Source organism: Bos indicus, chromosome 3, assembly GCF_029378745.1.
Source record: "Bos indicus isolate NIAB-ARS_2022 breed Sahiwal x Tharparkar chromosome 3, NIAB-ARS_B.indTharparkar_mat_pri_1.0, whole genome shotgun sequence".
NCBI classification, from domain to species: Eukaryota; Metazoa; Chordata; class Mammalia; order Artiodactyla; family Bovidae; genus Bos; species Bos indicus.
The window spans coordinates 26,488,367-26,500,641 of record NC_091762.1 but is presented as its reverse complement, the minus strand read 5'-3'; the positions used below and the strand labels follow the sequence as shown (position 1 = coordinate 26,500,641).

General features: G+C 47.4%; 1 protein-coding gene across 1 annotated transcript; it reads right to left on the bottom strand.

The window, feature by feature from the left end:
• Window positions 1-2,296: 2,296 nt before the first annotated feature.
• Window positions 2,297-12,235, bottom strand: TRIM45 (tripartite motif containing 45). Its single transcript, XM_019956729.2, has 7 exons — window positions 12,131-12,235; window positions 11,036-11,568; window positions 8,697-9,430; window positions 6,870-6,999; window positions 6,137-6,251; window positions 3,971-4,097; window positions 2,297-3,097 (listed from the first exon to the last, which is right to left on the bottom strand). Exons 1-7 carry the CDS (start codon window positions 12,218-12,220, stop codon window positions 2,949-2,951), a joined length of 1,878 nt encoding a protein of 625 aa, XP_019812288.2. The 5' UTR covers window positions 12,221-12,235; the 3' UTR covers window positions 2,297-2,948.
• Between the last annotated feature and the right edge of the window lie 40 nt (window positions 12,236-12,275).

Below are 12,275 nucleotides of genomic sequence, written 5' to 3'. Positions count from 1 at the left end.
AAATTCTCTTCTGAATTATTTTGTTTTCTTGGTGAAGTAATAAGCAGGTCATAAGTGGAGAAGAGAAATGGGTACAAATTGCAGTTTGAGGAGAAGTGTGAAATAATTTTCTAGAAGAGTGGAAGAGTAAATGGACTAGAGAGATGTTGTCAAACTACTGGGCAATGCTAAGTCCATTGAAATCAGTGGTCTCAGATTTAAAGTGAGACTAGTCATCATAACATTTTTGTTTTTTCTCCAGGACCATTCAGTTGGGTTAGATGGAAATCTAAATCTAATCTGGAGTTTTTCCAGGGAAAAAGGACAGAGGGATACTACATGCAAGAATGCAATGATGTTCTGTAGAGTTTAAGCTGAGTAAGGCTGAAGGAAAGGACATGAGGCAGGAAGGGAATAGTGGGGAGGTGGTCACTATCCTGGGACTCTAGGAAAGTAGAATTAGAGTCAGGTGGGTGAGCTGGAAAGATGGGAAGTTTATAGTTGCAGGATGCTTGAAGTTGAGATTATGCAGAGGGAGCAGGTGGACTCAAGGTCTAGGGTATGACTGATTGTATGCTGAGTAAGGGAATAAAGAACATTAGAGAATTGGTCATAGAATCACAACCATTACGTGTACATAGATATTGAATTATTCTAAGACTGATGAGGGGTAGTACTGGAGTATCAGCAAATTTGATGCTAAAATCTTCAAGGAATAAGGGAGAAATGACTCAGGGCTCTGTTGATGGCTGAACCACGTACAGGTCTTTGTATAAACACAGGAGCTTCAAGGCTGGCCATTTTTAAAGGGGGAATAATGGTCTAGAACAAGATTTCTCAACAGCAGCATTATTAACACTTTGACCTGGATAATTCTTCGTTGTGGGAAGCTGTTCCAAATTGATCATAAGCAACATTCCTGACTTCTCCCTAAAAGCTGCTAGTGGCACCCTGCTCCTAGCTGTGGCAAGGAAACATGTCTGAGACTTTACTAAACATCCTTGAGGGGCAAATTCACTCTTGGTTGAAAACCACTGATTTTAAAGCAGCAGTGCTGAGCTAAAGCACTGTTACCTGACCTCTGGGCCCAGGAGTGAGGAAGAGCAAGTAATATTCTCAGAGGATTACAGGGCCGTCAGGGCTTCTGGGAAGATCAGATTTTGGTCAGAGATAGGGCTGAAGGGAATCTTTCCAGAAAAGAATGAGCATATAGTATCTTCAAATTTACAGCTACAATGTAGCTACCTCCTTAAGGAGGAAACATATTCCATGATGACATGACAGTCAATGTGTTTTGTCTGATTATTTCACTTCCTTTGCCTGAGCCAACTCATCACTCTAATGAGTCGCTTCTTAATGAATCTTACGATGCAGACTTCAATAATTATATTTAATACATGCTGTGTTTTTGCTATATAAGAAATCAAATATCCTAGAAGAACACATTGAACTGAATGTGAACACACTGAATATATACAGTGAAGACCTTGGCAGAGCTGGGGCACCAGTCCTATGTACTTCATCTCCCAAGAATTCTCTTCCGTTAAGCTGGCATGCTCTGGGAGCCAAAGCTTCTAGTTAATTTCCTAGATATGCAGACAAAAGTGAAAATGACTCTCTAGAAGACAAGGCTGTGAGATGTGAGGACAATGAAGGTATGTGGATCGCCTGGCATGAGTACATCTGTAAGGAATTTGTAGGGTCCTATTTCAACAGCATTCCCTTTTATTTGCGGGCTATGTGTCTAGCCTTGACTAAATAGTAACCTTCTAGGCTCTGGGGGCTATGAGATGAACATGGTGTAGAGGGCAAGTGGGGACACTCCCACCTAAACAGCAGTATCATAATCCATTTAAGGTGTGCTAGCAACAAGTAGACATGAGGAAAGGTTTTTATTCTTTGAGGGAAACAAATATCTAATGTGCAGCTCGGGGAAAATTTTTAAAAAGTTATGTATCAAAAAGTTAAGGAACTAAATTACTCCCCTGAGCTCTAAATTCCAATGGCATAGGTCCCTCCATGCCTATACAAAATAGAAGGTAGCCTCCTTGGTATAGAAATGAGGGGGTAGAAGGCAATGGCACCCCACTCCAGTACTCTTGCCTGGAAAATCCCATGGACGGAGGAGCCTGGTGGGCTACAGTCCATGGGGTCGCCGGACACGACTGAGTGACTTCACTTTGCTTTTCACTTTCATGCATTGGAGAAGGAAATGGCAACCCATTCCAGTGTTCTTGCCTGGAGAATCCTAGGGATGGGGGAGCCTGGTGGGCTGCTGTCCCTGGGGTCGCACAGAGTTGGACACGACTGAAGCGACTTAGCAGCAGCAGCAGCAGCCTACAGTTTATTGAATTAGATTTTGCTATTTACAACTGAGATCAAATCTACATACTATTTTGTTAGTATACATGGATACATTATTTCTAACAAGTTTAGACTTATGATGAATGGGTTCAGTCATACAAAAACACGAGCACACACTCATACTAATTGTCTTAACAACAGTAGTGCATACGTTATACACCTCCTATAAAGCCAGCTTTGATTAAAAACTGCAAGTTTCAAAGATCGATCTGATTTTGAAGATGACCTAAGATACACACTGTGTGATTCTAAAATCTATTTTAGTCATTTTGTACAGTAGCTATCTTACTGGACTACAGTACATATTTTTTAAAAGGACACTGATGAGGGGCACCATCTGGTATTTAACTTAAACCAGATAGCCGATTACCTCCCCCTCCCTGCAAAGACCTCTGGCCAAGAAGACAAATGTAATGTGGTCTCTAGTGCCTGATTGCCCATACATGCCATCAGTGAATAACTCACAAAGAGGTCCTCGGATTTGAGAGTGTAACATAAGGCACTTTGTTTTTAATTCTATCAGTTTCTTCAGAACTCAGGTCTGTGGTCCTTAGGTGATCTGAAGCCGTGCTGGCCACAGCTGTGACCATGGGCGCAGGAAGCCATCAGAGGGCCACCGTCCTCAGGAGACTCCTGGGTGCGCTCTGCCCGCCTGCCCACGTGCATTCCGACTTCTCCGCAAACTTCCCACAGCACGACCAGTGGGGGCGTCCTGGGTGGCCTTTGTGCCCGTGGCCACAGCCTAGGTACCCACCTGCGTGGTCCAAAGAGGAGAGGGAAATCCATCAGAAGGCAGTCCAGCAGTTACCATGGAAATGAACACTCCTGGCCAAATTCAGACTCATGGATATTTTTACATCTAAAAACAACCCAGCAAGAGGAACAGGCTCTCGGATGCCTCTGTAGTTGGGAAGACTCTCAGGACAGGCGACAGCAAATCAATTAAGGTTAGCTGGAGTTGTAAGAACAGTGTTATTTTAACACTGTGAACTTAAGGAGAAGAATTGGTTTGGATTTTAACGTAACAAAATCTAAATAAAAGGGCACAATGCTAGAAATAAACAGAATAGATCCTGAAGTGTTTCTAAGAAAGTTTACAAGAGCCTACGTTAAGGCTCACCGTAAGAGTTAGGACAGGACAGAACACTGAAAATAATTAGATTTCTTGCGGGGATGCCGACCTTTCTGCCCACGTTTCCTTCCCTCAAGAAAAGAGCCAGACTTGGTTCAGTTGATTTATTCATCTGTTCTCCCATCCCTGGAATTTCTTTAAGGTTTCAAAAGGAACAGGATGGGTTTATGTTTTTGACAGCGCTCAGGCTGTTGGAAGGGGTACAGACTGAAACTGACCATCCCAGGAGAAGCACAGGGCTTCTAGAATCAGTGAACTGTATCAAAACTAAAAGCACTCAGAACTTTTCATCTTGCTATTTCAGTTTCCATAACCAAGAAGCTTTAAATGAAACTTTCAGAACTGTGATACATTTAACATGCACGGACTACATTCCTAGGAACAAAGCCTGAGTCTGAATACCCTGACCCTGGTCACGGTGGTGGCTGATCCCACTGCTGGGAGACAGGCACAGAGGGAGAGTGAGGGCTTTCTGGAGCGACTGGTTCCCCTTACCTGGCATGGTACCTCCACACGCGCAGCGAGCAGTTTTCTGGCCTCCGCTGGAGCAGAATGTGCAACAGTGAAACACGCCCGGGTGTGAGCGGTGTCTTTTCCTCACAGTCACAGTGAATGGCGAGCCCTTCAGTGTTCAGACCAAGAGCAAAGAACAGTGCCTCATGAGTCAACAGGCATGTGCTGAGCATCACACAGACTAAACAGAGCATTGGCCACAGGCCCTGCCCCTGGAGGGACGAGGACAGCAGAGGCAAACAGTGACTGGGGTCAGTAACCAGCTGGGTGCTCAGCTGGACAGGGCCGGATACAAATGCAAGGAGAGGCATCAAGGAGTCCGTGCTGCTGCCCCGGCACGCAGACCGCCTGACACACTGAAAGCGTTAGTCGCTCAGTCACGTCCGACTGTTTGCGACCCTATGGACTGCAGCCCACAATGCTGCTCTGTCCATGGAATTCTCCAGGCAAGAATACTGGAGCGGATTGCCATGCCCTCCTCCGGGGACCTTCCCGACCAGGAATCAAACCTGGGTCTCCTGCATTACCGGCAGATTCTTTACCATCTGAGCCACCAGGCAAGCACTAGTAAACTCAACTGTGCTTTTAAGTCACTGACTTTGGTCTCCATCTCCTCCATTCCTGAGCAGTCTAAGAACATCTGCGGTCCCTTCTCCAATTTCTCAGCCACACACTCCCATCCCGCACATCCTAAGCCAACTCCTTTCCTTTCATCCCTCCATCCTGGACACAACTGTTTACCCATCCACTCATTCTAGGTTGGTGAAGTTAGATGAAATAGAGGAAGCTTAGGCATGTGGTTAATAATTCTTGGATTAGAAATTCTCCTACCTGCCTTCTTTCCTTTAAGAATAGTTTTCCTTCTTGAATTTATACCCTATGCTAAACAGTAAATATTTAATGAGTGTTGCTATCTGCCTATTCCTATATGAGAATCACATACCATGCAAAAACACAAAGCAGAGAGGCTGGCACCTTAGAAGCCTTTCAGATGTTAAATCTCTCTTCCTTTAAAAAGTTGTCTTTTTTTTTTTTTTTTTGGCTACATGGTATGTGGGATCTTAGTTCCCTGACTAGGGATCAAACCCATATTCCCTGCATTGGGAGTGCAGAGTCTTAACCATGGGATGGCCAGGGAAGTCCCTACAATCTGTTTTAAAAACAACTTGGGAGTTCAAACATGTTGTTTCAAATTCTGATTTTTCTACCCAGGTACTGTGTATTGCGGCAAGTTTGTTTTCTTGGTCTAATTGGATGATGATCCTTATGTTTGAGTGGTTTGTTAGAAAAGTGAAATAATGTTTGAAAAAATATCTAACCTGTCTGGCATCCTGTAAGTAGGCAAGCAGCAAATGGCTACTATGAGTCTTCCCAGGGCACAGGCCACAAGCCTAACACATGCTGATGCTCTATGGTGTTTTCTTGTCCCTGTCAGTGTTAATTTCCAGTTGGGGGAAACACTCTGGCAGCTTGTACGTCAGCAGAGATTCTGCTGGGCATGTTGAGTGTTACTCAATTTTTAAAAATTCATAATCTCTAAACCAGAAAGTGTTACATATGTCTGTGGAAGTGATGTAGTAACCATGGTAACAGATAAGCATATATATGTGTGTGTGTGTGTATACACACAAGTATACATATAAACAGAGTAGAGAATTATCTGGGCAAATGGTTAGGCAGATAGTTGACTGATTAGTTACAGGAGAGGGCGTAACTCTCCCAGTGGTACTCCAGTAAGTCCATGTCTGGTCACAGTCTGAGCAAAGCTGGAAAATCCTGAGTGAGGTTATATTTCTTGTATGTGTGCATACTCATCTGCTGGTAGATTGCCTGCTGTGATCAAGGCATCTTTCCCAAATTAAGAACTCCAATAAACTAACTGGGAGAATGATAAAATACAGGCATAACTGCTAACAGGTGAAGTAGGGATAAAGAGGATTTAGGGTCACCAGTATCCTCTAGTAAGAATAAGAGCTGAAAAATCTGGGCCCTTTCTAAAGTGAGGTGAAGTAAGAAAGAAGAGAATCCTGGTCAATCCCTCTACACAGCTGGTCCTGTGTGAAATGTCTCCACATTCTAAGATGACAAAACTGGGGGTGGGGTGGGCAGGGTGAAAGGTCAGGGAAGTGAAGGCAAGGCCTCACTCACCTGCACGTGCTGCTCCTTGACACAGACCAACACAGTATAGGTGCCAGGTTCCTTGGGCGTATAGGAAACATAGTATGTCCCATCCTTGTTATCATGGACCATCGTTTTGACGGGACTGTATAGAAACGGGAGTTCAAAAATACCACTCATTCTCACAAAGCCTGCTTCAGCTGCCTGCTGATTCAGGATGTAAACTCTATACCATACAGCCAATGTTAACTTTAAATGTCCCCCAAGCAGGATATGTCTTCTCCATGTCTCAGAAAGTAACTTTACAACAGAAGGTAACATCAATCCTCATTTAATCTGACATTCAGAAGAATTCCAGAAAACATCAGTGTTCTTTCTAATCAGCTTCTGTTTTACCTCCTGCTCTTCTTCCTCCCTCCTCCATCCTCCAATCCTGAAGACTTTGCTTATAACTCGCTCCCAGCACAAATAGTAAACATTGGGGCTGAACTTTGAGAAGGGCACCATTCAGTCTAACACAGAATATTTTGCCGTCTATTCAAAGCTTGGGATAAAGACAGTCTGTGGGGGCAGATGAGACCTTTGGGAGAGAATCAAATATGAGCCGAAAACCCACACAAGGAATTGCATCTGGTCCACATGGTCCTATGGTACTTCTTAATGGCATCATGGGGAGGTAGGCTGAACTACTGGAGTTGCAGGCCCATGACTGCAAAGAACCTTGGATTTCCAGGTCCGTGATGCCTGGGTGCATGATACAAACCTGTCTTTCTTATCGTTAGGGATTACTGTGACTTGAACGTTGTCTCCTCCCCTGCCCATGCTCTCTCCTGTTGCATCCTTACAAAGCACGATGAAAGAGGCTGGCTGTTTCTCACGGGCTCTGTGAAGATCTGTGGAAGATAAACACTCAGTCCTCAATCTCAAAGGCCAACGTAGTGACCGCATCCCCAGATCAGACGCCATCTTGCTTTTTCTGTTTAGTACAAAAGGTCGTGTTTCCAGTTTCCTCCCTTTCTTTTCTCTTCCTGTCTGTTTCCTGGAGCATACTTCTTGGGAGTCACTTCTGGTGAACCTGGTTCTCTCTCAGCCAGCAGCAGCTCTTGGATTGTAAGGGATCCTGGATCTTAATTTCAGCCTTAAGAAAGCTTTGAAAAAACTCAGGCTTGACGTATGTATTCAGAGAATAAAAGAGAGGCTGTGCTGTGTTGTGCTTAGTTGCTTAGTTGTGTCCAACTCTTTGCAACCCCATGGATTGTAGCCCACCAGGCTCCTCTGTCCATGGGGATTCTCCAGGCAAGAATACTGGAGCGGGTTGCCATGCCTTCCTCCAGGGGATCTTCCCAACCCAGGGATCAAATCCAGGTCTTCCACATTGCAGGCAGACCCTTTACAGTCTGAGCCACCAGGGAAGCCCCCAAAGAGAGGCTGGTAACCCCAAACTACCCTCTCCGAGCAACAGATCCTGCTAGAAGAGGCAGGAGGTACACGTGACCGGTTTAGGCTCTGCATGCCTGAAGTCCTCTACAGCATTGTAGCTGTGCCTAGGCACTGGGGGGCATATTCAATAGCTATAGCCTCTGGTCCAGGGTTTCCCTGATAGCTCAGATGGTAAAGAATCTGCCTGCAATGCAGGAGACCCGGTTTTGAACCCTGGGTTGGAAAGATCCCCTGGAGAAGGGAATGGCTACCCATTCCAGTATTCTTGCCTGGAGAATCCCATGGACAGAGGAGCCTGGTGGGCTACAGTCATGAGGTCGTAAAGAATCGGACATGACTGAGCAACTAACACTTTCACTCCATTTCTGGTTCAGAAGACAGATGAAATAGGCTTTTTTTTTCACCTGGGGTCTATAAATATTATGAGGCTTTCTGAGGGGCAAAGAATCTCCTGAAATCATATGCTCAAATGAGTGGGCGTTTTCTGGTGGAGAGATCATTTTCAAAGGGATCTGTGACCTCCAAGCAGGTAAGAATTCCTGGCCTGGGTCAGGATGGCTCTAGAATACAATCTTCCTGTTAAAACTGATCTGTGAAATGTTTGAATAACGTGCTTCCTTTAGGAAGCGAACACCATGGTCAAAAGAAATTGTTTCTCCCCCTACTGACTGAAATGCCTGCCATGTTCTTTTCAATGCCAGTATCTGGCTTCCATGAACCAGAAAGGGCATCAAAGAAAGTAAACCATCATCCCTTCTTCCTCACTCCTCAGAAATTCTCTTCAGAACCATCCTCTCCGAACATCCTCTCTGAACAGGCAGGATTTCACTCTACTCGGAGGTCTATGCTGTTATGTCTTATGGCACTGCCTCGGTTCTGTCACCTGAGAGAAGCGGTCTGATCCTTGAGTTCTTTGGTTGTTACTACTTTTCTCAACTGGAAAAGGGTCAAGCCTCACCCCTGTCTGGGATCTTAAGTGCAACCTGACCAGAACAAACCAGAAAGAAAAGGACAAGGGAGGGATCACCATCCGTTGGATGGGTATGACTCTCTCCCTAGCCGAATGAAGACCGTAGCTGAAAATGCCACACGTCTTTGACACCATGTCCTGCCGCTGCCCTTTCCACGCCAATGGGAGATGTTGCCCTACCTTCCCCTTGGAGGACACATTTGGCTGGATCGACCTCTTTGGTGTTGATGGCCCCGTAAACTTCATAGCCACGGCACAGGCCTGCTTTCTGCTTGGGAGAGAAGCTTATCTTCTCGTTGACTCCAGGATGGGCACTGTATTCCACTTTGTTCAGCTTGGTGAGCCGTTCCACCACCACCCCTTTGGTGATGAGGATCTCCAGGTCGGAGCCACTGGTCAGCAGGTGCTCGGTGAACTCCACTCCCGTCCGCATGTCTGCCAGCAGCTGCTCCAATTGTGCCTTCTGCAGCTGCAGAGAGTTTTCCTTCTGGACTCGGATGTCTTCCAGCTGCTTCAGCAGCTTGTCCCGATGCTCCTCGATGGCCTTGATATAGCCCTCGGAGAAGGTGCGGATGTCGGCGGCTACGGCCTTCACCCGCTCCTGTACGGCGCTGTTGGTCCCTTTGATCTGTGCCAGGGCCTCCTCCAGGGCCTCCACGTGGGGCTGGGTACCCCTGAGCAGCTCCCGCACGGAGTCCCCGTGCTTGTGAATAACGTTGCTAGTGAAGTCACACGGGTGCTCCCGGTGCTCCCCCACCACGCAGTCCCGGCACACAGGCCGGTCGCAGAGCTCGCAGAACAGCCTCAGCTCCTCTGCAGGGTGAGCAGGACACAGAATGGGCTTCCCAATCTGGCTGTAGCCTTTTAAGTCTTTTAGGTCCACCATGGTATGGTAGGTCGTCTTCTTCTGCCGCCTAGAGGCAAACAGAGGCAGGAACAGAAAATGAGGGGACGAGTCCAGCAGGGAAACAGTCCGGCAGTTTTAAGGTCATGGGTTCGGAAGTTCAACAAATCTGGGTTCAGTTCCTCATTCTAACCTCTTACTAATCACATGAGTCTCTAGGATTCCAGTTCCTCCACTGTACACTGGGGTAATACCTATGTGAAAGGGCTGCTTGCTCTATGGGACGAAATGATAGGAGGCTAGGGCTCTCTGGCTTGGTGCATGACTTTTGCAATGGTAAGGCTACCTCCTGGGACCTTCCCCAAAGAGTTCATTTGTCAAGTTTAGGCAAGAGCCACAGCCTAGTGCTACAGCAAGCTAGAGGGGAGAGTTTGGTGGAGACCCAGCAGCGAGATGAGACCTGTGCCAGACAGCTTAGCAATAAACTTCAGGCAGTTAAAAAGCAGCTACCTGGGCACAACAGAGTCTCCCTCAGCTTTCATCAAACTCTCTGGGAAAGCATTTCCTTTGACCAGTGCCTCCGTGGCCCAAAGCAGCAAGCTAGAATTTTCTAGAGGAAAGTCATCAACATTATTAGAAAGAGTAAAATCAGTGGTCAGTAGAACCAAAGCTCTCTTTTAATTCCCTCTTTTTATAGCCCTCTAGAGATTCAGGGAATCCTCAGAAACCACGGTGACTGTTGAGAGTTACACCATGTTTAGTGTCTTAGCAATGTCAAGCTTACATGCCTGTTCTGGCACCAGCAGAGTGGCTGTGGACAAAACAGGGTCAGCTGCTTAGCTGGCAGCAAAGTAGTCATCATTACAAGGTAAAAATAGAAGGAATGAAGACTGCTAACTTGTTCCGTTGGTGAGGCCAGAAAATACCTGGAAGGCAGAACTTAAAAACCACTGTAGCTAAGCCTGAAACATTGGCCATTTCATACTGTGATGTTCTGGAATGGCGGGAGGTGGTCTGAAGGCACAAAGTGATTTCCCGTGACAAACTGTTCACCAAACACCATAAAAGACATAATCCCCACCCCAAGTCCATCTCACCAAATTCCAGAGTACCTCTAGGGTACAGGGCAAAGGTTGAGGTGGTAGCCCACCAATAAGCACCTTATACTGGGAAGGCAACAGAGATGAGAAAACAGCAGGCAGGTAGAGGATTTGGATTTTAAATTCAATTGTTGTATATTACTTACCAGTTATGGGACCTTGGCATACCACATACTGCTGAGCTTCAGTTCCCTCCAATAATAAATAGGGGTGAAAACAGTGCCTGCTTTTCTGAGTTCCAAGGATCAAATAAGATTGAGGGCAGGGGATCTGCTATCATACTCTTTCTCCAGCACCCCATACAAATGATTGACGAGCCAAGGAAACTGGGTAAGAGCTTTGAAAAGTGAAATGGACCCTGCAAACATGTGATGCTATTATTACCATGGGTATTATATAAAGGCTGCAAAATTTAACTACTGTTCTGGAACATCTGTAATCACATTGTATACTGTTCTCTGACCTTCCATGGCATTTGAGCTTTCCTTTCCATCTGCTCACCAAGGGATCTCTCTGCCTTGACACCTCTTTATACTCCGCTCTTAAGCCACACCAGGTGGGTTTCCCGTCTTTACCTATGAGCCTGGCAGCAAAAGCGGCAGAGATTGGCTTTGCAGGTCTGACACCTCTTCTCCACTTCCCTGTCGCTGCACAGGTCACACACCAGGCCCTGGCCTTCCCCACGCAGACTCTCCAGCATCACATCATTCATGGCCAGGTGGTCTATGGTTAAAGCCTTCACTCCACCCATGGGCAGGTCCACCTGAGCATCACATACCGGACAGAGGATGCCAATCTGTGGCTGCAGAGCGCGTGGCTTGAGTTCCTGGAATACGGACCCCTCAGAGCTTGTGTCAGATTCTCCCCCTCGGATGTCCACTACTGAGAAGGGTTCCAGCTGCTCCAGACAGGTGGTGCAAACGGTGTGCAAACAAGGCAAGAGCCTGGGGGCTTTGAAGAGCCCCATGCACAAAGGGCAGTGAGTTTTGCCTGAGTTTCCGGCTGTGGTTCCACTGGGGAGTTTGCCCACGAAGCCCAGCAGCGGCCTCCTCTTTTCTGCCATATTCCCCACGTTTGTGCTCAGTATCAGAAAAGGCCCTGGGCAGTTCTATAATGAAGTAGCAGGTGATTAGGCCCACCCAAAGAGACAGTTTCCAAAACTTGTACAGAGACCATGGGGACTCCTTCGGCAAATCAAAAGGCAAAAAGGAAAAAGAGTATTCCTCAAAGGAGCCACCCACAGATCTACTAAGCAAGGCCCCCTCCTTTGCAAGGCATCCCATACCAGACACGCCCACGCCCTCCTCTGCCCCCCAAGTCCTCCTCCCCGGAAGCGCTCCCAGGTCTAGGTCTCCAGCTAATTCTGCTGTCGACTCCTGGACCCCTGCACCTCTATCACCCTCTACTACCACCCACCCGACCGCCGGCCCCACTGGTCCCACGCCCGACACGCGATAACTGCCACTCCCGCCCCCGCGTGATGAGCTTGGGGGTTCTCCGCTCCTTCTTTCCACCCGGCCCTCCGCGGAAGGGACGCGGCGGACAAGGGAGTTGCGAGCCCCCACCGGCTCCTCGGTTGCCACCACCTCCCCACCCTTCGGTCCAAGGTGCCCGACGGCTCTGGCCCCGCCTCGCACCAATCCCGGGGCTACTCAGACGACTCCAATCACCGTCAGAGAGGGGCGGCCGTCGCCGCTGCGAGCCCCGCCGCCCTCCAGAGTGACACCACCAGCATCCAATAAGCTTTGGAAATTCCACATCTTCGCCGGTCCTCTCCGGGGAGGGGCGGTATTAGGCAAAGGGCCGGGGGCGGGG

Coding starts and splice junctions, on each gene's coding strand:
- TRIM45 (XM_019956729.2), bottom strand. CDS start 12,220: ATGTGGAATTTCCAAAGCTTATTGGATGCTGGTGGTGTCACTCTGGAG. Junction 11,569..12,130: donor ACGGCCGCCCCTCTCTGACG/GTGATTGGAGTC, acceptor ACTTCATTATAG/AACTGCCCAGGGCCTTTTCT. Junction 9,431..11,035: donor TTTTGCTGCCAGGCTCATAG/GTAAAGACGGGA, acceptor GTTTGCCTCTAG/GCGGCAGAAGAAGACGACCT.